This window comes from Odocoileus virginianus, chromosome 1 (assembly GCF_023699985.2).
Source record: "Odocoileus virginianus isolate 20LAN1187 ecotype Illinois chromosome 1, Ovbor_1.2, whole genome shotgun sequence".
Taxonomy (NCBI): domain Eukaryota; kingdom Metazoa; phylum Chordata; class Mammalia; order Artiodactyla; family Cervidae; genus Odocoileus; species Odocoileus virginianus.
In genome coordinates this window covers 20,502,516-20,528,237 of record NC_069674.1, presented here as the reverse complement: position 1 = coordinate 20,528,237, position 25,722 = coordinate 20,502,516, and the positions used below count along the sequence as shown (strand labels likewise).

The window sequence follows — 25,722 nt, the reverse complement described above, 5'->3', positions numbered from 1 at the left end:
GTCCTTGGGGTCGCAACGAGTTGGACATGACTGAGCGACTTTCACTTTCTCTGCTGCATTGGAGGATTTGTGAGTGGTTGGTTTCCTAAAAGTCAGACACCCTTACACTACTCCTCTTCTTTGAAATTCTTCTACCTTAGCTTTCCTCATGCTTGTTTTCTTGATTATTTTGTCTTTGTCCCTCTCTTTTTCTCTGTTGAATCTTCTTTTCCTCTTACCACCACTGCCCAAGCCACCCTACACTACCACCAGAGCTTCAATCAGTCCCATTGTGCCAGTCAAGTCCATCCTCATCTAACACCATTTCCCCCAGGAGCAGTCAGTGTGTGGGGTAGTAAAGAGAACATTGAAATGGGAATCCAAAGACTTCCTTGCAAATCTCATTTCCTTTTTTTTCTTGATGTTTTTAAGATTTTTCTATTTATCCTTAATATTCAGTAATTTGATTGTAAAGGGCTTCCCTATAGTTTTTGTCATCTTCTCTTTTATGTTTGTTGAGCTTCTTGGATCTGTGGGCTTGTAGTTTGCATCAAATTTGGAAATTTCTCAGCCATTATTTTTTTCTGCCCTGCCATCTCCTTCGGGAACTTAAGTCGCATGCATAATAGGTTATGCTTGATCTTGTCTTCATCTTTTTTCCTTCTGTGTTTTATTTTGGATAGTTTCTATTGCCATGTCTTCCATTTCTCTCCTTGTCATGTTCATATTTTTCTTTTATGCTCTTGAGCATAAGAGCATATTTATAATTGCTATTGTATCTTTTTCCTTAACGGTTTATTCTGTTATCTGTGTTCTTTCCGGTTCTGTTTCTCTTACTTTTCCCCTCATATGTGTTTCCCCCTTTTTTGCAAGCCAGGTAATTTTTGATTAGATGTGTACATCTGTGCTAAGTCACTTCAGTTGTGTCTGACTCTTTGCGACCCTATGAAGTGTAGCCCACCAGGCTCCTCTGTCCATGAGATTCTCCAGGCAAGAATACTAGAAGGGGATGCCATGCCCTCCTGCGGGGGATCTTCCTGAGCCAGGGATCAAACCTGCATCTCGTGTGTCTCCTCCATTGGCAGGTTTATTCTTTACCACTAGTGCCACCTGGGAAATGATTGGATGCTGGACATGTAATTTTGATACATCATTCAATTCAGTTCAGTCACTCAGTCATGTCTGAGTCTTTGCGACCCTATGGACCACAGCACACCAGGCCTCCCTGTCCATCGCCAACTCCCAGAGTTTACTCAAACTCATATCCATTGAGTCAGTGATGCCATCCAACCATCTCATCCTCTGTTGTCCCCTTCTCCTCCCACTTTTAATCTTTCCCAGCATCTATCATCTATACATCATTGGATGATAGATTTTGCTGTAGTCTTTTAAATATTATTGAGCTTTGTTTAAGACACATTTTAGTGACATGGAATTAATCAGTTATTTCAAGCTTTACTTTTAGTCTTTGTTATACATGTCCACAGCAATCTTTAGTCTAAAACTAACTTGTCCCACTACTGTGGCAGTACCTTTCTGAGAATTTAAACAGATTCCATATCTACAGGGAGATCCTTCCACTCTAGCTGGTGAGAACATGAACCATTCCTGCTACTGTGTGAACTCTGGGATTTCTACCTGCTCTTTACAGGTAGTTTGTTCACCAGCCTTGGGAGTTCCAGCCACACAGGCAAAGATTAGTACTCAGCCAAAGATTCAGAAAACTAAGATCATGGCATCTTGTCCCATCACTTCATGGCAAATAGATGGGGAAACAATGGAAACAGTGATAGACTTTATTTTGGGGGGCTCCAAAGTCACTGCAGATGGTGACTGCAGTCATGAAATTAAAAGACACTTGCTCCTTGGAAGAAAAGTTATGACCAACTGAGACAGCATATTAAAAAGCAGAGACATTACTTTGCTGACAAAGGTCTGTCTAGTCAAAGCTATGGTTTTTCCAGTAGTCATGTATGGATGTAAGAGTTGGACTATAAAGAAAGTTGAGCGCTGAAGAATTGATGCTTTTGAACTGTGGTGTTGAAGAAGACTCTTTTGAGAGTCCCTTGGACTGCAAGGAGATCCAACCAGTCAATCCGAAAGGAAATGAGTCCTGCATATTCATCGGAAGGACTGATGCTGAAGCTGAATCAGCTTCACTCCCAATACTTTGGCCACCTGATGTGCAGAACTGACTCACTGGAAGACCCTGATTATAGGAAAGATTGAAGGCAGGAGGAGAAGGGGACGACAGAGGATTAGATGGTTGGATGGCATCACCGACTAGATGGACATGAGTTTGAGTAAGCTCCGGGATTTGGTGATGGAGAGGGAAGCCTGGCCTGCTACAGTCTATGGAGTCGCAAAGAGTCAGACATGACTGAGCAACTGAACTGAACTGAACTGAACTGAAAAATCTGAGGGGACTCTTTTTTTTTCCCCTTTATTTTTTTTGAAAATTTTTTTTATTTTTATTGAAGTATAGTTGATTTACAATGTTGTCCTAATTTCTGCTATACAGCAAAGTGACTCTGTTATATACATACATGCATTCTTTATATTCTTTTTGATTATGGTATATCCTAGCAGACTGAATAGTTCTATGTGCTACACAGTAGGATTTTCTTGTTTTTCCTTCCTAATAGTTTGCATCAGCTAACGCTGAACTCCCAGTCCACCTCTCTCACTCCTCCCAGTCCTTGGCAACCACAAGTCTGTTCTCTCAGTTTATGAGTCTTTGTTTTTTCTCTAAGGTAGGTGCATTTGTGCCATGTTTTAGATTCCACATAGAAGGGATATCATGTGATATGTGCCTTTCTCTGCCTGACTTACTTCATTTAGTATGACCATCTCTAGGTCCATTTGCCGTGCTGCAAATGGCATTATTTCATAAGTTTTTATGGCTGAGTAGTATTCCATTTGTATATGTGTACCACATCTTCTTTATCCATTCATTTGTAGACTGCTTAGGTTGTTCCTGTGTCTTGGCTATTGTGAATAGTGCTGCTGTGAACATAGGGGTGCGTATATCTTTCTGCATAATATTTTTGTCTGGCGGTGTGCCAGGAGTGGGATTGCTGGATTATATGATAGTTCCACAGCATCAGTGCTAGGGGGATAGACTTAAATTACAGTGATATTGAATGGCTTGCCTTGGAAATGAAACAAGATCATTCTGTCATTTTTGAGGTTGAACCCAAGTACTGCATTTTGAACTCTTTTGTTAATTATGAGGGCTACTCCGTTTCTTCTTTGAGATTCTTGCCCGCAGTAGTAGATATAATGGTCATCTGAATTAAATTCACCCATTCCCGTGCATTTTAGTTCACTGATTCCTACGATGCCGATGTTTATTCTTAGCATCTCATGCTTGACCAAGTCCAGTTTACCTTGGTTCATGGACCTAGCATTCCAAGTTCCTATGCAATACTGTTCTTTGCAGCATCAGATTTTGCTTTCATTACCAGACACATCCACAACTGAGCGTCATTTCCACTTGGGCCTGGCCACGTCATTCTTTCTGGTTCTACTAGTAGTTTTCCTCCTCTCTTCCCCAGTAGCGTATTGGACACCTTCCAACCTGCGGGACTCATCTTTCAGTGTCATATCTTTTTGTCCTTTTATACAGGTCATGAGGTTCTCACTGCAAGTATATTGGGATGTTTTGCTATTTCCTCCAGTGGTATTAGGTGATACCACTCTAATGGCAGAAAGTGAAGAGGAGCTAAAGAGTCTCTTGATGAGGGTGAAGGAGGAGAGTGAAAAAGTTGGCTTAAAATTTAATTTTAAAAAAACTAATATCATGGCATCTGGCTCCATTAGTTCATGGTAAATAGAAGGGGAAAAGGTGGAAGTAGTGACAGATTTCCTCTTCTTGGGCTCTAAAATCACTGTGGATGGTGACTGCAGCGATGAAATTGGAAGACAACTGCTAAGAAAAAAAAAAAGAAGACAACTGCTTATTGGCAGGAAAGCTATGACAAACCTAGACAGTGTGTTGAAAAAAGAGACACTATTCTGCCAACAAACGTCCGCATAGACAAAGTTATGGTCTTCCCAGTGGTCACATAACGGCTGTGAGAGCTGGACCATAAAGAAGGCAGAGCACCAAAGAATTGATGCCTTTGAACTGAGGTGCTGGAGAAGACTCCTGAAAGTCGCTTGGACAGCAAGGAAATCAAACCAGTCAATCTTACGGGAGATCAACCCTGAACACTCATTGGAAGGACTGATACTGAAGCTCCAGTATTTTGGTCATCTGATGCCACAGACAACTCATTGGATAAGTCCCTGTTTTCCATAGTGGTTGCACCACCTTACATTCCCATCAACAGTGTAGGAGGGTTCCTTTTTCCCCACACTGAGGGGACTTTTCTTGATGATCTACAGAGATCTCTCTCTGTTTCTCCCTTCCTCCCCCCTCCAACTTTCTCCCTCTCTCTTTCTCTTTTCTTCCCTCCTCCCTCCTTCCCCTCTTTCTCTGTTCAGCCCCTTCCTTCCTGGTATTTTGCCCCATCAAGCTTCCTTGATGTTCTAAACCTCCAAGTTCTGTCTCCTCAACTCAGCAAGACTTCCAGGCTCTGTTTAGGTACCACCTTCCTGCATTATGGCCTGGAAATGCCAGCTGGGGTGGCCATAGGGCTCACTTCATGCATTTTCCTTCTCTGGCATCTGAAAGCTATTGCTTCATGTGTCTCATCTGGTTTTCTAGTTGTGTAAGCCAAGATTTCAAGCTGTTTTATACCAAAATACTTTAATACTACTTTACAGAGCAAGAGCATTTTCTTATCAAAATAACATTGCCACTGTTTTCAACATTAGCAGTAAATTCTTAGTGTCATTTAATATCTAGTCTGTTTTTAAATTTCACAAATGTTACAAAGCTGTTCTTCACAACTGGCTTTTCCAAACTAAGATTCCATCTAGGACCATAATTGTAATGTAGTTTAAGTAAGTAAGTAAGTAAGTAAGTAAGTGTGAAGTCACTCAGTTGTGTCCGACTCTTTGTGACCCCATGGACTGTAGCCTACCAGGCTCCTCCATCCATGGGATTTTCCAGGCAAGAATACTGGAGTGGGTTGCCATTTCCTTTTCCAGGAGATCTTCCCCACCCAGGGATCAAACCCAGGTCTCCCGCATTGTAGACAGACGCTTTACCATCTGAGCCACCAAGGAGGATTAGACTGTGGACAGCAAGTTGCTTTTGGCACTATAGTTAAGTTTCTGGGCTTCACTGTCTAATACACTGCCTCTTTCTCTCCATCTGCAGGAAAAGACCTTCAGCTTGTCATTCAGTCTTTCCACAAACTGGTTCTCCCCTGTCTGGTCAACCTTTCTCCAACCACTCTTGACTTCTCTTTGCTATTTGAGACCAGCTCAGTCCTCCTTCCCAGCCTTTGCAACCCTGTTTCTCTAGCCTGAAATATCTCACCTCCTCCTTTCCATATATCCAAACCTGACCCATCCTCCAGGTCCCAGTTCAGGCTCCCTGACTCCTCCTCCATTGCCTTTCACACTTAATTTCATCTCTTGGAATGCCAGTCGTTTCTTGTTCTGAATGATATTATCCCAAGTAGACAGTCATCACCCCTTTGAAAAGAGACCATGCTTTATACCAAGAACATTGCTTGACAAAAATGAAGTACTGTAGCTGCTAATTTTGTTACTATGTTAGTTCTGTGACCATCCTAACATGTAGCACTAGGTAGTTGGCAGAATAGTAACCTTTGAAATATGCTTGTGTTTAGAGGGGAGGGCAGACTTGGGGATACTTCTTGCAAGTGCTAATGCTCCCCTGTTGTTGATTATTTTGCTTCTGTGGGTTCCATTACACACCAAGGGGAATTGATAACCAGGCCACAGAGTTACATTGATTTGGAGTATATAAGTCAACAAGTATTCCTTTGTTATCTAGTGTTAGCTCAGGAAACAAAGATGCCCCCTAGGATCTCACAGTCTAATTAAGCACAACTATTCCACACTTCTTTCCCCTTGCCTGCTATTTGTTTTGTTCTGAATATGAAATCACAACCCCCTAAATAAACCTCATAAAAAGCCAGCTGTGCTTATAATGTTAGGCACAGATTGTATTCAACCATAAATGATCCTCTATTCAAAATGTTAAAAAATAAGTATTATTAGTAATTTACATCATGTGTATTTCAAGTTTTTACTTGGCAGATAAATTTTATGAGCACTTTTGTGACTTCTACAGGGATATAGTATTTTCGATTGCCCAGAATTTAACCTTATATTTTCTTTGTTTAAACCTACTTATAAATTCTACCTGACTCTTGAGGCTGCCAGAACTCAGAACACATTTCCCTTTTGGTTATATGTTTTTCTTTTCTGAACAGTGGAATGGAGCATTTTGAAATTGTCTTCCTACACTTGAAGTGGATCATCTAGTGACTAGTGACATCAATTGGAATTAATTTGTTGTATTTTCCTGCTGGAGAAGGAATATTCAAAATATTTAGATACCATGTTTGTATGTGTTGTAAAAAGGCCTCCAGGATCTAGCTTCTGGGTCCTCTCTCTGCCTGCCTTCCCAGTCTGCATAAACATGGCACACTCTCACCCCAGCCGTGAGGAACCACGTGCAATTCCCAGAATTCCACACCATTTCCTGTTTATGCTATTGCGTCTACCGTAAGTGTTTCTCCTGCCTTCTTTGTCAGTTGACAAGTTGCTATTTATCTTTCTGGACTCAGTTCAATTTTAACTTCCTCTTTCTGAGGATGTCTTCCACCCCTTTTACCCTAGTGCAGTGAGCTCCTTCCCCCTCGGTGCCTCTGCTGCCCTTTACACAGATGCCCAGGGTGGCAGTGTCTGTGACACTGTATCGTCCATATTTGTGACCTTGTATGTCTCCTCCTGTGGAAGACTCTGAAAGAGATGGGAATACCAGACCACCTTACCTGCCTCCTGAGAAGCCTGTATGCAGGTCAGGAAACAACAGTTAGAACTGGACATGGAACAACAGACGGGTTCCAAATAGGAAAAGGAGTAAGTCAAGGCTGTATATGGTCACCCTGCTTATTTAACTTATATGCAGAGTACATCATGAGAAACGCTGGGCTGGAGGAAGCACAAGCTGGAATCAAGATTGCCGGGAGAAATATCAATAACCTCAGGTATGCAGATGACACCACCCTTATGGCAGAAAGTGAAGAGGAACTAAAAAGCCTCTTGATGAAAGTAAAAGAGGAGAGTGAAAAAGTTGGCTTAAAGCTCAACATTCAGAAAACTAAGATCATGTCATCCAGTCCCATCACTTCATGGCAAATAGATGGGGAAACAGTGACAGACTTTATTTTGGGGACTCCAAAATCACTGCAGATGGTGACTGCAGCCATGAAATGAAAAGACACTTACTCCTTGGAAGGAAAGTTATGACCAACCTAGACTGCATATTAAAAGGCAGAAACATTACTTTGCCAACAAAGATCCATCTAATCAAGGCTATGGTTTTTCCAGTGGTCATGTATGGATATGAGAATTGGACTATAAAGAAAGCTGAGCACCAAAGAATTGATGCTTTTGAACTGTGGTGTTGGAGAAGACTCTTGAGAGTCCCTTGGACTGCAAGGAGATCCAACCTGTCCATCCTAAAATAAATCAGTCCTGAATATTCATTGGAAGGACTGATGCTGAAGCTGAAACTCCAATACTTTGGCCACCTGATGTGAAGAGCTGACTTATTTGAAAAGACCCTGATGCTGGGAAACATTGAAGGCAGAAGGAGAAGGGGACGACAGAGGATGAGATGGTTGGATGGCATCACCGACTCGATGGACCTGAGTTTGAGTAAACTCTGGGAGTTGGTCATGGACAGGGAGACCTGGCATGCTGCAGTCCATGGGGTTGCAAAGAGTCGGACACGACTGAGTGACTGAACTGAACTGAACTGAACTGATGTCTCTTCCTCCTATCTAAGATTACTGGAGTCAGGAAATTTGTCTCTTCTGGATCTTTATCTCCTACAGTTAGGTTAGTATTTGGCATACAAGAAATATTTACTTAATAAATATGTATCTATTTAATCAATTTGTTAAATTCTCTGCTCTTTATCCGCAAAACTTCTGTTCCTTCTGAACAGTTCTCATTTATAACAGTGGTCTATAATAATATTGCCAACAATACTGCTGCATCTTCACATTTTAAAAATACACCCTAAGTGAAAATCATTATAATAGAAGCCTTATATGCTTACATATGGTATTCTCAGACAAAGTTTTGAAGGGATGCCTATTCATTTGTGTAATGGCTGGATATAAATTGTTCAGAGTTGAGATATAACATGTGTGCGTGTAACCACCGAGCAGATGTCCCTCCCAGTCAGTACCCCCTCCTCCCTTGCAGTGGGTATTAATCTGGGCTCCCCAGAGAAACGGAACCAAAAGAAGAGGAGGGAGAGATGGCTATATAGATGAATGTGTTCTAAGTGCTTGTAGCAGGAGAACCTAATGAAGGTGAGGAAGAATCTTCCTACAGAAAGGAGTTCTTACCTAAGACCTGAAGGATAGGAGGAAGTGCTCTAGGAACGGAAGGCAAGGGACTGAACCTTATAGGCAAGTGCACAGCCTTGAAATGAGAAGGGAAAATGGAATCAGCCTCATGTAGCCAGATCTTAGAGTGCAAGGGGGAAATGGCAGTATTGAGGCTGGAGGGGTAGACAGAAGCCATGCCATGAAGGGCCCCATGGGTTATATAAGGATGATTGGTTATAGAAGCATGATTGGGAAGAGTGTAGAAGTGGCAGTTTCCTTAGTCACCAACTCCTTGGATGCATAGTCTTTTACCAGTTAACTTATTAAAGGAGCAAACCATTTCAGATTATTTTAAACATCACATAAGTCAAAATATAGATTATAAACCTGAAACAAGATTTCTGTCATTATTGTCGTTGTTATTGTTTACAACCAACAACAACTCGGAGCTGATAGTAACTGGAAGGACAATATGCAATGATGAGATCTGGCAACTTGTAGTTGGATATATCCTCCTAAACAGAAACATTGTCATCATTAAGTATTAGAAAAACCCCCTCCCTCCACAATTATTGCTGTGTGTCTTGCTGAGAGGGTGTGGTGGGGCATGTCTGAAGTGATAGATGGATTTACTGTTTTCTTTCAAATTCTTCCTAAAGCAGTTTCCCAGGACCCTAGGCTATTTGCAGCATCTCTGAACCATCCCTGATCCAAGGGCTAAAATAGCACACATATAGAGACCACATTCTCCACACTGAAGTTTTTTGTTTTTTCCTGAGTTGAGAATTTATTTATACATCTTAAAACTTTAAATTAATTTAGTTGTGTGTGTGTATATATATTTATGGATTATCATTAAAGAAAAATAAAGCAATTAGGTGAAATTAGGAGTGTTTTTATAGAGAAGTCTAAGATCTTCAGTCTTTAGAACCATGAGAATTAAGATACAGTGATGTAGTAATAAAGAGACCATATTCTGATTCAGCGTTACCAAATCAGGCTTTTGAACCATTACCCTCCTTTATAATTCTATTCTGTCTTTTCACCCCCCTTGTTCTGAATGTGCGTCAGTTCATCTAATAAACATCTGTTGAGCACCTGCAATGTGCCAGATACCTTCTCCTAGGCAGTAGAGATATGAAGGTATAGTCACCCATCAAAAGGATTTTGTAATGTGATGGAAGAGACTATAAGTAAGGAAGTGACAGACAAACATCATGATATTGTTTATACATGGAATCTTTTAAAAGGGTACAAACGAGCTTATCTATAAAACAAAAATAGAGTTACAGGTACAGAAAACAAGCTTATGGTTATTTAGGGGTTAAATGGGGGAGGGATAAATTGGAAGATCGGGATTGACATATACACACTACAATATATAAAACAGGTAACTAGTAAGAACCTGCTGTGTAGCACAAGGAACTCTACTGAATACTCTGTAATGAACTGTATGGGAAAATAATCTAAAAAAGAGCAGCTATATGTATATATATGTATATATATATACAGCTATATATATATGTATATATATGTGTATGTGTGTGTATATATATGTACATATATATATACAGCGCTATATATATATACATATAACTGATTCACATTGTTGTATACCTGAAACTAACACAACAATGTAAATCAGCTATACTCCTATTTAAAAGAAAAGGTTTACCACTGGTTGCTGTACCCCACTAGGACTTGGGCTAAGTGGACAATGTCCTTAATGTCCAATCATGTTTATTCATTTATTCATTCATTAAAAATTTTAAGTGCAGAACCAAAGAGCTGATCCTTATATACCATCTTCTTATTTTACATTGCTGATATATACCTGTGAGAAACTTTAGTTGTTTATTTTCATAGCAATTTTTTTTTTTTTTTGCCTCAGCTATCCTGGGATTTTTTTTTTTTCCTTTTCTCATTTTTCATGTCAAGCTCAGACTTATTACCTGGTAATATGTTGCAAGAAATGAGAATTGAGTTATTTTTAAACAAATATCAATCATGTGTGATATGTTTAATGGCAATTATAATGAATAAAATCAAGGTTTTACTTATGATGAAGTCATTATAGTCACCACTGGCAAATCGCCAAATTAATAATGAGACAATAAATCATTTGTGATGCCAAAGGGATCAAATAAATAAAAACAGGATTGACCTTGTTAGACATTTGATATTTTCAGTATTTATCTGTCAGAGCCACTGATTTGGAAATTGTTATAAATTCTTGGAAAATGGAATCTTTTTCGTCTGTAAAAATGCCCATCGTTTGGCAAACTACAGTGTTATTTTCCTTGAAGAGAATGTAGTGATTGATTATCCAGAGTGCTACCATGACAAAGTAAACCAAGCAAATAGCTGGAAAATTGTATATAATCATATAGCATCACATAGGCCCTATGTTGAGCACAACCATTAGAATTAAACCATGGCATTCTAATCATTCCCTGCAGGTACTTTCTGTTTACCCCAAAACCTTTATCTCCAGAGGATATTTCTATGTGCTTCCAACCTCGCCTTCCCCTCCAACTGACATCAGCACAATTCTGGTCACCCAAAAGCCCTGAGATAAGTATAGACCAAACCGAATCCACCCAAAGAGACTTCAAAATGCAAAGATGTGTGTGTCTAGCATCCTTCACATATATGACATCCCTCACATTATTTATATGAGTTAGAGTATTAGTCCTGTTTCTTTGATTAGTAGTACTGTGCTGAAGATCCTAAGAAATTAACAGAACACATGAGGAAAGGGAAGGGTGGGAAGGTTATATTTTATTTTTGTTTTGTTTTTTTATTTAAGTTGGCTGAATTTAAGATATTTTTAGTTGGAGGATAATTGCTTTACAACGTTGTGTTCGTTTCTTCTGTACAAGAGTGTGAATCAGCTCTAAGTGTACACATATCCACTCCCTCGTAAGCCTCCCTCGCACCCACCTGCATCCCACCTGTGAGAGTAGCCCTGACATATACACTGCCATGTGTAAGATAGATAGCTAGAGGGAAGCTACTGTGTAACACAGGGGAAGTTTTAGAAAAGAAGAATACTGGTGTCACTTTTGAGAAGGTGATAGTCTAATCAGGAGGAACAAACACACCTGAGATGACCTGGAACAGTCCAAGTCTGCAAGCACCAAGGTACCAATTGAGTGATGACGGCCAGCAAAGGACCATCAAGTCATCCTTGGTGTCCAGAAGGCTAGATGGAGCCATCAGAAAGGCTGGCGCTCCCCAAAACTGTCCCAGCGTGGATTGTCAATAGCATGGTTGGAAATAGAACCAGGCCCTTTCTCTCAGTGATCTGAGCCATCTGCTTGTGCTCACCTTCCCTGCAGTGTTTCAGATTTTAAATGGCTTTTGTTAGGATGGCTGGAGTCCACTCTCCTTTATTAATTGCTGTCCACGTGTGGTAGGATATCCTGTGTTCTTAATCAGGATGAGGATTTTTGATTCTTCATAGCAGCATAGGGACATGTAGCTGAGCAGAATCAATTCCTGTCACTCACACACAAACACCAAGGAACAGAATTATGGATCAGGGGGAAGCTGCAGTGCTTTAATCTTAAAATCAATACAGAAAAGGAAGTTGAATTTGCGGGGATTCTATAGAGACTGTAATTTGGTTTCCCATGGAGTTTTCCCTACACGATGTAACTGCTCCTTCCTTTTCATCTTCTGATTATTTTACTTGGGGTGTGGAGAGAGGAGAGGCAAAGAAGAAACCTCTAGAACCAAATAAGCCTAAATAAGTGCACACGTGTAAACTCATAACTTAAGCTGGTCCTCCACTGTGTTGAGAAAAGCTGTACACTTTTGTCCATTCTTTTTGTCTGTAGAAGAAAGAAAACCAAAACCCTGTACCCTAGAGTCTGTATTTAAGCATAATTAAATGCCTTTGATTATTTCAAATGTCACTGTCAGACCAGAAAAAAAAAAATTTGGTGTTTACTTTTCTGGCTCAGTCTGGAATTCTATATAAATAAATACATATTCATCAAACCAATTATTGACCGAAGGATTTCAAAATGCTAAGCATGTGATTAATATTTACTCCTGTGTAATTGTGCTCTTTGGGAAAGAGACACAAACCAATGGTTTGAACAATTATACCTTTTCTTTTTTTCTGGCATGGCTTGCCACCTTCTTTTTTTTTTCGTAAGCAAAAATTTAGAATTTATTGAAAATGCCTCTGTTTAGATATAGCATTGTTTCACCACACAGTATTATTAGTCTCTAAAGATGGGTTTATTTTTTCCCTTGGATATTCCTTTAATTCACTTTTAAAACACATCTATTTGGACACTGCTTCTACAGTGACAAAAACAAGAAGTATGATGATCTCGTGAGAAATGTTTCTAAAGCGCAATGGTGTAGTGAAAAGATTGCCGTCTGGAGTCCCTGCTTTGCATTTTTCTTTCTCTAAGCCTGTCTCCTCCTTTTTACACTGGGGATGGTTAAGGGATTCAGTTGATAGGTAGGTTTGTTGAGAGGATTAAATGAGATAAAGCATGTACAGTGTCTAGCTCAGTACCCTGCACTTGTAAGAATCCGTAAGTGTTCGTGATTATCATTATTATGTGCGTTTCAAGTGAGGGTAACATATGCTGTATATGTGAAAACATTCTACAAGCTGTAAGGCACAATACACATGTTATTTGGTATCCTTAATAGTTTGATGGCTTTGAAACTTTTAAAAACAACTCCTGGAAGGCTTTTTCTTCAGGCTGCCTGTCATGGATCCCTAATCTAAAAGTAGAACCCTGAGGGTGATAAATCTGACTGCAACTGAATATGTATTTCCTTTCTTAAAAGCCACATAGAGATATCTTGTGAATGCCAAGAATTTGGTGAAATCAATTTGAAATTCCCTGTGCTGTGTCCTTCCATAAAAAACACCTTCTCATGTCTTGGGAGGATCAGCACTATGTAAGATACTTAATTCTTTTTTCATTGAGTATTTTTTGTTTGTTTGTTTTTATTTTTTTTTTTCATTTATTTTTATTAGTTGGAGGCTAATTACTTTACAGTATTGTAGTGGGTTTTGTCATACATTGACATGAATTAGCCATGGATTTACATGTATTCCCCATCCCGATCCCCCCTCCCACCTCCCTCTCCACCCGATCCCTCTGGGTCTTCCCAGTGCACCAGGCCCGAGCACTTGTCTCACACATCCAACCTGGGCTGGTGATCTGTTTCACTATAGATAATATACATGTTTCGATGCTGTTCTCTTGAAACATCCCACCCTCGCCTTATTTTTAAATGTCATGTCCTTCTAGGAAAGTTCAGGTGTCTTAAGTGATTACATCCTTTAGTTGTCCTTCCTTGTCCTACACATTACCTGAGTCCGAACCCTCATAAGCTTCTGTGTTCGCTCGTGTTCTTTTCCAGAGCACAATCATTGTGGAGAAGACAGTGCAAGACCTCCTGAACCTGATGCACGACTTGAGTGCCTACTCGGATCAGTTCCTCAACATGGTGTGCGTGAAGCTCCAGGAATACAAGGACATCTGCACCACAGCCCACAGGTAGAGCATCTGGTGGGAGCAAAGCAAAGTCAGTTCAGAACTTGACCATGGGGTGGTTGGTGGTGTTGCCTTCATAGCCTCAATTTCCACCATTATAGAATAGGACCATCCTTCAGTTTGTCAAGAAGCCTGATGAGAACATAGACGACAGCAATAGTCTGCTAGACACATACGTGTATATCCACAGAGAATGGAAGGGACAAACGGACAGAGCCACTTCGGACTGCCACCGAGTGGCTTAGATGAAGCGTCAGCCTTGATTTTTACGAACATCTAGAATCACAAGGTGTGTCTTCCTCAAGGAAATTCCAGATTTGATTAACCCCTCTTGGGATTCTAAAAGATCTTTAAAGAAAGCAATTTTGAACTTTTAGCAACCCTTAATAATCTATATGATTTTCTTTTAGTTAGTACAAATGTATCCCTCCTGATAGTTAATCTATAGCATCCCTACTGTCATGAAAGGATGGTTACCCTGTTTTTAGCATCAGTGGATGTGAAAGGTCATTGTTATAAACTTGAAAACCTTTCATTTTCCTCCTGATTTCTTTTCTCTGAGTTCAAAATTCTCTTTGAGCTTGTAGAAAAGATCATAGCACTTCTTGTAAAAAGCTAATAATAGGAAAAAATTATGGTCTGGTTGACAAGACCTGAAACAATTAGGGAAGAAAAATTTTATGTGATATATAATTAAGGATAGACAGTATAGCACAGGATCAGGTCCTACTTGTACACTATGGACTGTAAAAGCAGAAGGAATAAAACATGAAAGAGAGTGACAGGCTGGAGTCAAGAGAAATTGCACAGAAGGTGAGATAGGTTCAGAACCTTAGAAAGATGGATGAGATTGAGGGAGGTAGAAAGAAGAACTAGGAGCATTGCAGGGATAAAGAATCAGCAAAAGCATAGTTATCTGATATTTAGATGGATGGTTGAGGAGGGAGAGGTTTGAGTGGAACAGAGTTCCTAAGAGAAGATAGTAGGAAATAATGTTGAACAGGAAAAGTAATACCATATAACAAAGGGTCTTAAAAAATAAGACTTGGAAATTTAGATGTTGAGTAATACATGATAAGGAGCCATTATAAGTGAGCCAGGAAGCAGTGTTTAGGGAAGATTAACCTGGCCAAGAATGTAAGATAGATTGATGCTTAACCTCCTTAACTCCAACATTAAATAATATTTATCCACAGCTACATGAACCAAAAAAAAAACCCAAAAACAGTCATTTCACTGAAAGATGCACTCCCAATAATATTTTTTTTGTTCAGTAATTATTCATCAAGAATGTTAATACATTTAGGTTAAAATCATACATATAATCAACATATATGTTATACTCAATTATGTAATTGTGATACACAAGTGATAATTCTAATGGCACATCAAACAAAAATGTTAACATTTAGTATTTTGATAAAGAAAATTTTAATTTAAATTTTTAGATTTTAATTAGATGAATTTTTTGCAGAAAACTATAAATAGATTAATAATAAAATACTTTCAGGCATTAAGATATATTCCATTAGGATAAAACTTGGTGAGGAAATGAAATAGAAATAATACTTCAAAGAGAAAAATGAAACCTATTTAACCATTAATAATAATTAATGAAGTCACTTAGCTGTATCCAACTCTTTGTGATCCCATGGACTGTAGCTTGACAGGCTCCTCTGTCCATGGACTTCTCCAGGCCATAATACTGGAATGGGTAGCTGTTCCCTTCTTCAGGGGATCTTCCCAACCAAGGAATCAAACCAGGGTCTTCTGCATTGCAGACAAATTCTTTACCAGCTGAACTACAAGCTTATTTTCATATATTTTAAATGTATTGTGGTGGATATCAAATCCCTAGGGTACTGAGATTCTATTGGTTACACTTAAAATAGTGATTTAAAGTATCAATATTTATAATGTGCCAAAAATTACATATTTTATAACCATTGAACTCATGCTTAAAAAAAAGAAAAAATACCCTAAATTAAATTTGGAAAAGAGAATACAGTTTTTCAAAATTCGTTTAAGAGATACACATAAAAATTTTAAAAGCCATTGCCCTTGGTTAATTAGTTGTCTGAGAGTGGAATTTCTGGACCAAAGCTGTATTTTTAACTTTACAAAACCAAATTCCATAATGGTTGTACCAATGTCACATTTACCAAATGACAGTCAAAAAACATATTTTAAAAATCTATTTTTACCTTTACTTTAAGTGGCATTGAATTTTAAGATTTTTTTTTTAAAGCAAGATATGTCTTCTCTTTTTTATATTTCATTAAGTCAAGTGAAGTGACGTTGCTCAGTCTTGTCTGACTCTTTGCGACCCCGTGGACTGTAGCCTACCCGGCTCCCCCACCCATGGGATTTTCCAGGCAATAATACTGGAGTGGGTTACCATTTCCTTCTCCAGATTTTCCCGACCCAGGGATTGAACCCAGGTCTCCCTCATTATAGGCAGACGCTTTACCATCTGAGTCAGCAGGGAAGTTCAAGGGCAGCCCATAATTTCTAACACATAATAATGCAGTGAGTATTAATTATAATGGAGATTGTATAGCTTACTAAATCCACAGAGCGCAGTGATCATTATTGAGCATTCTTGTTTTGAAATGATACTCAGATTGGGGATAGTTCTTTTTCCTGGAGTGTTTCCAAATCAGTTTCAGCCTTACACGTGAACAGCCCTTCAGATATGTGAAGATGTCTGTCGTGGTCCATTTAGTAGTTTTGGTTTTTTTCACTCTAGATTGAACATCCTTGGTTTCTGATGCATCCTGGGTCCACAAACCATCCTACTCTTCTTTCTTCATTGCCATTAGCCTGACAGTGTCTGTCTTAAAAAAGGAGCACTCCACTCTGAGCCCAGTGCTCCAGATGTGAAACCACTGCCTTCTTTTTGCAGGACCCAGTGCCGAAGCACATCCTTCATTGCATGTGAATGTGTAGGACTAAAGTAGTCAGTTACAGATGATATCTTTAATGAGCTTACATTCTTGGTAAAGCATGGAAAGGAAAATAGGAGACAAAGAAAGCAGCCATACATGCCCACAGCATTAACTTATGATAGAAAATCTGGTAAGTTAGGCAATGATGACATGCTCTAGGAAGAAGAAATTACAGAGGATAAGAAAGACTTGGTGAAAGATATAAACTTGGGCTTGTGAAGAATGAGTAGGATTTTAAAAATATTTGTTTATTTGGCTGCATCTTTAGTTGCAGCACGCAAACTCTTAGTTGTGGCATGCAGGATGCAGTTCTCTGACCAGGAATCAAACCTGGGGCCCCTGCATTGGATGCGCAGAGTCTTAGCCACTAGACCACCAGGGAGGTCCCTAAAACAAGGAGGATTCAGACAGAATTTAAGCTGAAGGAATGAAGGAACCAGAACAATGTCAAGAAGGTAGGAAGAGCAGGAAAAGGATGAACAAATGATGGATATTTGGGTTTTGGAAAAGATGGCCAAGCCAAAATAGAGGCTGTTGAATACCAGGTTCAAGGAACTTGACCTTTTGAAGTTGGGTAGTGGGAACCACTGTGGATGAGTAAACAGTGCCAGGGCAGACCTGTGCTTTAGGGAGATGTTTCTGAGCTTGAGGAAGATGGATTGGAGAGGCAAGAGTGTGGAGGTGTAGTAGAGAGAGGCAGAGCGCCTGAATTAGAGGAGATGTGGGGGAAATGGAGGGGAAGGGGCAGACCAAGAGACATGACGGGGTGAATTTGTAGGACATGGTCACTGTCTGGCTGTAGACGGTAGGAAAGTGTAAGAAGAAATATTAGCTGAAATTGGCCTTATCTTTTCTAAGCTGTATTTGAAGGAATTTTTTTTTAACTTAAATTCATGATCTCACTTGTAGCCTTTGGACTTAATGTTATTTTTAGCTCATCATTTCAGTCTATTGAGATATTTTTGAATCCTCATTCTGTCATCAAAAAAATCATAGCTATTCCTCCAAATTCCATGTCATTCTTGATTTTATAAGCAATCTTTTGGTTTCTTTGCATATGTCATTTAAAAAATGTTCGACAGGACAGGGCTAAGTTAAGAACTTTGGAGTGTATGCCTTTCAAGACTTCTGTTGAGATTGACATCCATATACTGCTCAGTACTTCAGGGGTTCATATGTTTTTCTCACTATAAATCCTGGACTATAGCTCGAGAGCAGTCTCTGGGGCCTAAATTTCAATACCAGTTTTGTCACCTGTTAGCTTTGACCTTGAACAGAGTTACTCAGCCTCTCTGTGCCTTACTTTTCTCATCTACAGAAAGAAAATAGTTCTTCTCTCATAGGATTGCTTTGAAAGTGTCAACTTTTTAGAACTGTCTTAGCAAAATAATAAGCCCCCTCCCAAGTGATGAGTTTATTCATATTATTTTGATAATGACAATGATGATGATGACAAAGATTACCTTTACTACTATCCGTGATCAATGCCCTTATATTTCATCATGCATCCTATAAGAGATTTCTTACTAGTGTCCACCCAGTTCTGATCCTTATAATGCAGCTAACCCTTCCTTCTGTATCCCCATGATGGGCATTAGAAGACAGTGGTAGACAATACCTAGTTCTTTGTTCTGGAATCCTCTCATTGCTTCACTTTTAGGATTCATCGCCTCCTGCTTTGCCAGGATTTTTGTTAAGAACTGTCCATCTTAGAAACAAAGTCTCTTGACCTTGAGCCAAATATTACCATTTTTTCATTCAACTCATGACATACCCAGTTAGGAAAGGAACAAAGTCATGTTACTTGTTTAATTGTGAGATCTTCCTGTCTCCTAGTAAGTACCACCTCCTAACTGTTCACAAACCATCATTAATAATCTATTCTAGAATTTTTGCCTATAGTTCCAAACAGCCAATTTCTGTAATTTACCTTCTTCTATGAACATCAGCAGAGAAGGCAATGGCACCCCACTCCGGTACTCTTGCCTGGAAAATCCCATGGACGGAGGAGCCTGGTAGGCTGCAGTCCATGGGGTCGCTAAGAGTCGGACACGACTGAGCGACTTCACTTTCACTTTCACACATTGGAGAAGGAAATGGCAACCCACTCCAGTGTTCTTGCCTGGAGAATCCCAGGGACGGGGGAGCCTGGTGGGCTGCCGTCTATGGGGTCACACAGAGTCGGACACGACTGAAGTGACTTAGCAGCAGCAGCAGTAGCAGGAGCATGAACATCAGGGCATTTGTTCTCAGGCATTTTTTCTATTTGCCAGGATACATCTAAGATTATCAGCAGTGGTTCTATGATTCTGTGCTTTGAATTATTTCTGTGCCCCAAGGTTCTTGCCTAAATTTATTAAACCTATCAAAGTATTATTTAATTTCAGTTACTTTTGACACAGCTAATTAGTTTCTCCTTAAAATGGTTCATTTGCTTGGTCTCTAGAATTTCATTCATTTAATGAATGTTTACTGAGTACTTATCCCAGGATTTGTAGATACAGCAGTGAACCAAACAGAAAATATACTGCTTTCATAGGGTTTACACTCTATTGGAGATGGGAGAGAGGAGATATACAATAAATAGAACACATAAATCCATAAAGAATTTTAGAAAATAGTAAACCCTTTGGGGGGAAATGGAGTAGAGTCAATAGACCCTGGGATGTAGGAGAAGAAGGTTGCAGTTTTCAGTAGGGTGTCCCAGTAGGTCCTGTCATGTTGAAGTCTGATAAAAGACTGGAAGGAGTTTGGGGAGTTAGAGAAGATTCTCTGGAAAGAATGCCCTGGCAAAGGACAGAGGGCCTCAGGCGTGACTGCACTTGACACTTTTCGGAACCAACAGGGAGACCAGCGTGTCTGGGGTAAATTGAGCAGGTGGGAGCTGGAAAGATATCCAAAAGGGAGCAGAGGGCCAGGCCTCATAGGGCCTTGTAGGCCACTGGAGGGCTGTTGACTTCTATCTGATTAAAACAGGAGCCATTGCAAGAACTGTGCCTGCAAGCAGATACAGTCTGATTTTTATTTTAAACCATAAGTGCTGAGAGTAGGCTATAGGGGGGACACAGATGGAAGCAGGGAGGCTGCAAGGGCCTGTGTGGTTATCCAGGTGAGCCTTGCAGCTCATCCTGGTTGGCGGCAGCACAGGGGGTGAGAACTGGTTCAATTCTGAATACATGGTTGGCCTTTGAACAGCCCAAGTTTCTACTGCATGGGTCTGCTTCTCATATGCACATTTTTTTCAATAAATATCGTACCTGGATTTTCATTCTGCACATCTTTAAGTGTGGGGGAAAGTTGGTGTTTGATTACAGCATGTGGAATCAAAAAACTTAGGGTTTGGGTCCTGATTCTGTCCAGACTGTTTCAGTTTCCTGCCCCTGGGTGAGTCACTAATCAGTCTTTGGTTTTTGAGGCAGAAATAGTATGTGGATTTTTAACTGTGCAGGAAATCAGTGCCCCTTACCCCTGCATTGCTCAAAGATCGACTGTATTTTGTAAGGGCCAGCCAACAGAACTTCCTGCCAGACTGGATATAGTGTGAGAGAAAGAAAGGTATCAAAATGACTCAGGATTTTTCATTTAAATGGTGAAAAGTCAGAGTTGCCAGAATTGAGATGGAGAACATGGCAGGTTTGGGGGCAGTAGATAAGATTCCAATTTGGAGTGTGTATTAGGCAACCACATGGAGATATGGGATGGGCAGTTGGGTATATGTATCAGAAGTCTGCTCTGGAGATAGGTATTCTCAGCCACCAACATATAAATAGTGTATATAAATGGTATTGAAAACTATGAACTACATGCAATCTCTAGGGGATTGGAGGGATTTCTACAGAGGAAAGGACTGTGGAATTTAAGAAGTTTGTAAGATGAGAAACCAGCAAAGGAGACCAAGAAGTGATCATCAGTGAAGTAGGAGGAAGATGAAGACACTGTGGGGTCCAGGAAACCAAGCAAAGGGATGCAGGGATCCTTGGTCCCGGTGCTGCCATAGGATCGTGTTAGAACTCAGCTTTGATTGAATGATAAATGGAACATGGGGGTATTCCCGATTGTCACAAGAGTTGTTTCTCTGGACTCGTAGATGGGAAACCTGGCTTGATATGGACTTAAAAAAGAATCTGGGAATAGAGAACTTGTAAATACAGGCAGAACTTTCACAGTGAGTTCTGCTGTGAAAGGGAACACAGAAATGGAGTAATAGCTGGGGAACTGAGACCATATGAAGGGTTTTTAAATTGTTTTAGCTGTTATTTTAAATAGAAATAAGTGCATGTTTATATTTTAAGAAAATTATTTAGGACAAAGGGAAAATTATCAATGCAGGAGAGAAAGACTGAACATTGCTAAAATTGTGTTGGGAGGTTGGATTCAGTGCAACAAATAGTAACTGGCTTTAGGCAGGCACACAGATAGTTTTGTTCACCATGCTCCATCCTTCTCACAGGAACGATTTCTGTCATTTATACTTCGCCATTGCGTCCAAACAATGCACCAATCTGTTATACTACTGGGTTGGCCAGAAATTCATTCGGATGTTTCCGTGCCATCCTGTGGAAAACTCCAAATTCACTTTTTGGCCAACCCAACACTCTTCTCTTGGAAAATACCCGTCACTTTTGGTTCTTGACATGTTGTGGTCAGCAGGTGTCATGGCGCCTCTCCTGAAGGGCTGTGTCATTTTGGCGTCCTTCCTGGCCCAATTCTCTGGAATGATGTCCCCTTACTGGAGCCCACGATCACAGCGTTCCTTCTTCAGTCTTCTCTGTCATGGTCTACCACAGTTGCTGAATTCATCTCAGGGTTGGGAAAAGTACTTCTGTGAAGCTTTGACGGGGATTAAATAGAAAATCGTTTACGTGGTTGTTACACAACAGCGCCCTCACGCACACAACATAGAACCCCATGGTGCCTGTTACCTGTCACTTAATCAAGCTTTCGAGGCTCGGAAGACAGTGTTTCCTTATTGTGTGAGTCTGAAGATGTAAAGTGTCCTTACTTCCTCTCTTCCCATGTGTTGCCCTCCCCCAGACTGGCACCTGCTGAGGAGTAATTAGGGCAGTCCTAATTTGGACAGCCAAATCCTGATTACAGTGAGAGGAAAAACAGGAAATGTTCTAGTTTTGCAGCCAGCAAATGACTGACTTAAATAGAAAGCCATATACAATTCAAATGATGCAAAATGATATAACATTGGGGAAGGAGGAAGGGAGCAGGGAAACATCGCAATCGGATTCTTTCTCAGCAGATATCTTTTACAGAAAGAATCTGATCCACAAGCTCACAATGCCCTCTGCTGAGAGCTGGCGTGTTTTCCAAGTCTGCCCTGAGAACCCAAGCATCCTACTGGGAGTCTGGAGACCTAAGGAAGGGTCAAAAACATCTCACCTTTCTCTGAGCCCTTCACTCTGGAGAGAAAGCCTGTTATGTATACTGATGCCATGTTATATGCTTTGGATAAAAAGGTTTCCTGTAAGGGAGATGAGGACTAGAAGTCTACTTCTTAATTAGTCACAACTCTTGAGTCTTAAAAGAGAACTCAGCAGTGGATTCTTGGGTCCTCTGCTTTAGTGAGGGCCTTCCCAGGTGGCTCAGTGGTAAAGAATCCACCTGCCAATACAGGAGTCACTGGAGACAAGGTTTCGATCCCAGGAGACCCAGGTTTGATCCCTGGGTTTAGAAGATCCCCTGGAGGAGGAAATGGCAACCCACTGCAGTATTCTTGCTGGGAAATCCCACAGACAGAGGAACTTACCGGGTCCCATGGGATTGCAAAGAGTCAGACACGACTGAGCAACCGAGCACGTATGTATGCTGCATTAGCAACAGGCAGCCAGTCTGTTGGTCTGCTACTTGCAAGCTGAGTAGTTTCTCTCCCTTTATCATCCTCTTTGTCCTAAGGTACAAACAACCGCTTATGTGCCCCCAAATAGTCACTTGAAAATGGGAAATCATTTTTGTAAAGTTTCTGTCTGTTCCAGTTGAGCATCAGCTCATTAATCAAATTTCTGGGCCCTCCTGCATTGTGTTGGGCCTTGTAGAAAATACAAATAAAACATCTTCTAATCTTGAAGAATCAGTTGATACAGGACAAAGGCATGTTTTTATTAGGAGAAGGTGGAACCAACCCCAGAGCCCACCTTTCACCTCTTCTCCTTGGAGGCCTGAGAACTCATGCCAAGGCATGCATGACATGGAGGTACACATACCGTCACCAATGGCAGAAGCCAGGCCTGCCATAAGCCTGGACACCATGTGGGGCTTCAAGATATTTATTGCTTGAAGGAGTAAGTTCCTGACAGACCAAAGAGGATGAGCAAGCAGTCGGGTAGCATGGATGGACATGATGCATGGGGGAGAGGTTGAGAAATGAGAATGACCGGGGTGGTCAGTATAGTTAAGAATGGGCAGAAAAGGTTCTTTTTCTTTTAAGTTTCCCCATGTTAAGTACAGGAACACCATCATGGGTACTCGGGAAGAGGATGACCTATCCCCTCTGATCAAAGTAGTGTCTTCAGAAGCTCTCAGTGGCTTCATTGTGCCAAATAGCAGAGACTAGACACCATGTCTTGTGAAACCCCGTGGGTTTCTTGTGCAGAAAGAGGCCAGGGCCCTACAGGAATGAGAGTCTAATTGAGCTGGTCTCACTGTCTTTGCCAGCTAACTAACTCTGAACCTCAGAAGAGCCAAGGGCTATGCCAGGGAACCCTCGTCAAGCTCCATGCTAGCCTGTCTTCTGGTTTGCCTCTTAAACCTATGCTTTGTCCCCTACTCTTGACTCACCTACCACTGATAACATTCATTTTTATTAAATAGTGAAGAGATCATAAAGACATTTATAAAAATATGTATAGTATCTGATTCACAGAGCACAGTCCGCAAATGAGAGCTTTTGTTATGTGCTCCTATAACTTATTAGGCATAACAATTTCAGTACTTATCCAATTGTATTATAATTTAAGACTTTTATCATGTGTTATTTGATGTATTATTGGTTTACATGTCTTTCTTTCCCAAACACTGTGGACTCACAAGTTATTTGAGGATATTTTAAAACACACCACCTGGATTTCTCACATAAGGCTCACAGAATCCTGGGCCTGGGCAAGAGTAGTTTAAAAATGTCCCCAAAGTGATTCTTGTATGTGTTACTAATCTGAACTCTGGAGTTCTAGAAGCAAGTTACTATGTCTTTTTTTCCACATAATTGTCCCCACATTTAGCATGATATCTGCATATAGGCCTTTCTCCCATGTCTATTGATCAAGTGAATAACTTTACTTTACTGTGTGCAAGTTAAATCACTTCAGTCGTGTCTGACTGCAACCCCATGGACTGTAGACTGTAGCCCACCAGGTTCCTCTGTCATTCTCCAGGCAAGAATATTGGAGTGGGTTGCCATGTCCTCCTCCAGAGGATCTTCCCCACCCAGGGATCGAACATGCATCTCTTACGGCTCCCGCATTGGCAGGCAGATTCTTTGTCACTCATGCCACCTAGGAAGCCCCATATTCTAATGCCCATCAACCCTCTTCCTGCCAAGTACAGACACTGCCCTTCCAACCAGATGTCCCAGGAGTTACCCACCTAACTCAGTCTCCCACGATGAGTGAGGAGTCCGTTGCAGTCAGTTTGAAGCAAAGTAGTAAGGACCTGGACTAGAACGGAAATACGCACTTGGGAAGGTCCATAGTCAGTGTGCAAGGACTCCATAGTCATCTGCTCATTTCGTGAGTCACAGCAGTTCCCAAGATTAGATTCTCCCAACCTCACAAATGAAAACACAGAGGTTCAGAAAGGTTCATGCCATGGCTAAGGTCACAGAGTAAGCAAGTAGTTGTATATGCATGAGAAGCTAAGTCTGGCTCTAAAGCCCAAAGAGGAGGAAATGGGAAACTCAAACAATGTTTCAGATCAGAGAGACATTATAATTGGACCACAGACTCCAGAACAGTCACTATGGGCTCAATTCAGGCTCTACGCTCATCAGCCACTTGGACATGGACAAGTCCTTATCTCTGTACCTTGGTATATCATCTATGAAATGGGAATATAACAGTGTCTACCATAGGGTTGTTATCAGGATCGAAACAGTTAGTGTTGATATATGTAAAGTGCTTAGAAGAATCCTTAGTGGCTTATGCCTACTAAATAAGTCTGGAAGTGAAAGTGTTAGTTGCTCAGTCGTGTATGACTCTTTGAGACCCCGTGGACTGTAGCCCACCAGGCTCCTCAGTGGAATTCTCCAGGCAAGAATACTGGAGTGGGTAGCCATTCCCTTCTCCAGGGGATCTTCCTAACTCAGGGATCGAGCTGAGGTCTCTCGCATTGCAGGCAAATTCTTTACCATCTGAGCCACCAGGGAAGCCTATGAATAAGTCTGAGTCAATATATTTATTATTGCTGCTGTTTGTTGGTCTTGTTATTATTTACTTTTAAATTAATTCATTGATAATATTGTTGATATCTTCTATTTAGATGCCAAAAAATAATTTCATGACATTTGTTATATCCCTGATCTTTTGGGCTTCAGTGATATCATTCATTCAATCTGTTACTTTATCCATTTGGTAATTATTGATTAAGCATGTCTGGAGTCCATCATTACTCTAGAACTAAGAGGAGAAATGAATAAACTAGGCAAGGTCCCACCTTAATGAATTTTACTCTCATTAATGGAGGGACATAGAAAATAATCAAGCAAAATAAATTTCTTGAAATAAGGGTGATGTGATTAACAACCCCTTCTCCCTGCCAGAAAAAGAT

At 40.5% G+C, this 25,722-nt stretch overlaps 1 protein-coding gene across 1 annotated transcript in view; it reads left to right on the top strand.

Annotated features, from left to right (window-relative positions):
- Window positions 1-25,722, top strand: part of EXOC4 (exocyst complex component 4) — an 814,875-nt gene that overhangs the window by 614,348 nt on the left and 174,805 nt on the right. Inside the window, exon 12 of the mRNA XM_070465647.1 lies at window positions 13,872-14,008. Coding sequence (XP_070321748.1) covers window positions 13,872-14,008 — 137 coding nt within the window. The remainder of the gene's footprint in view (window positions 1-13,871; window positions 14,009-25,722) is intronic.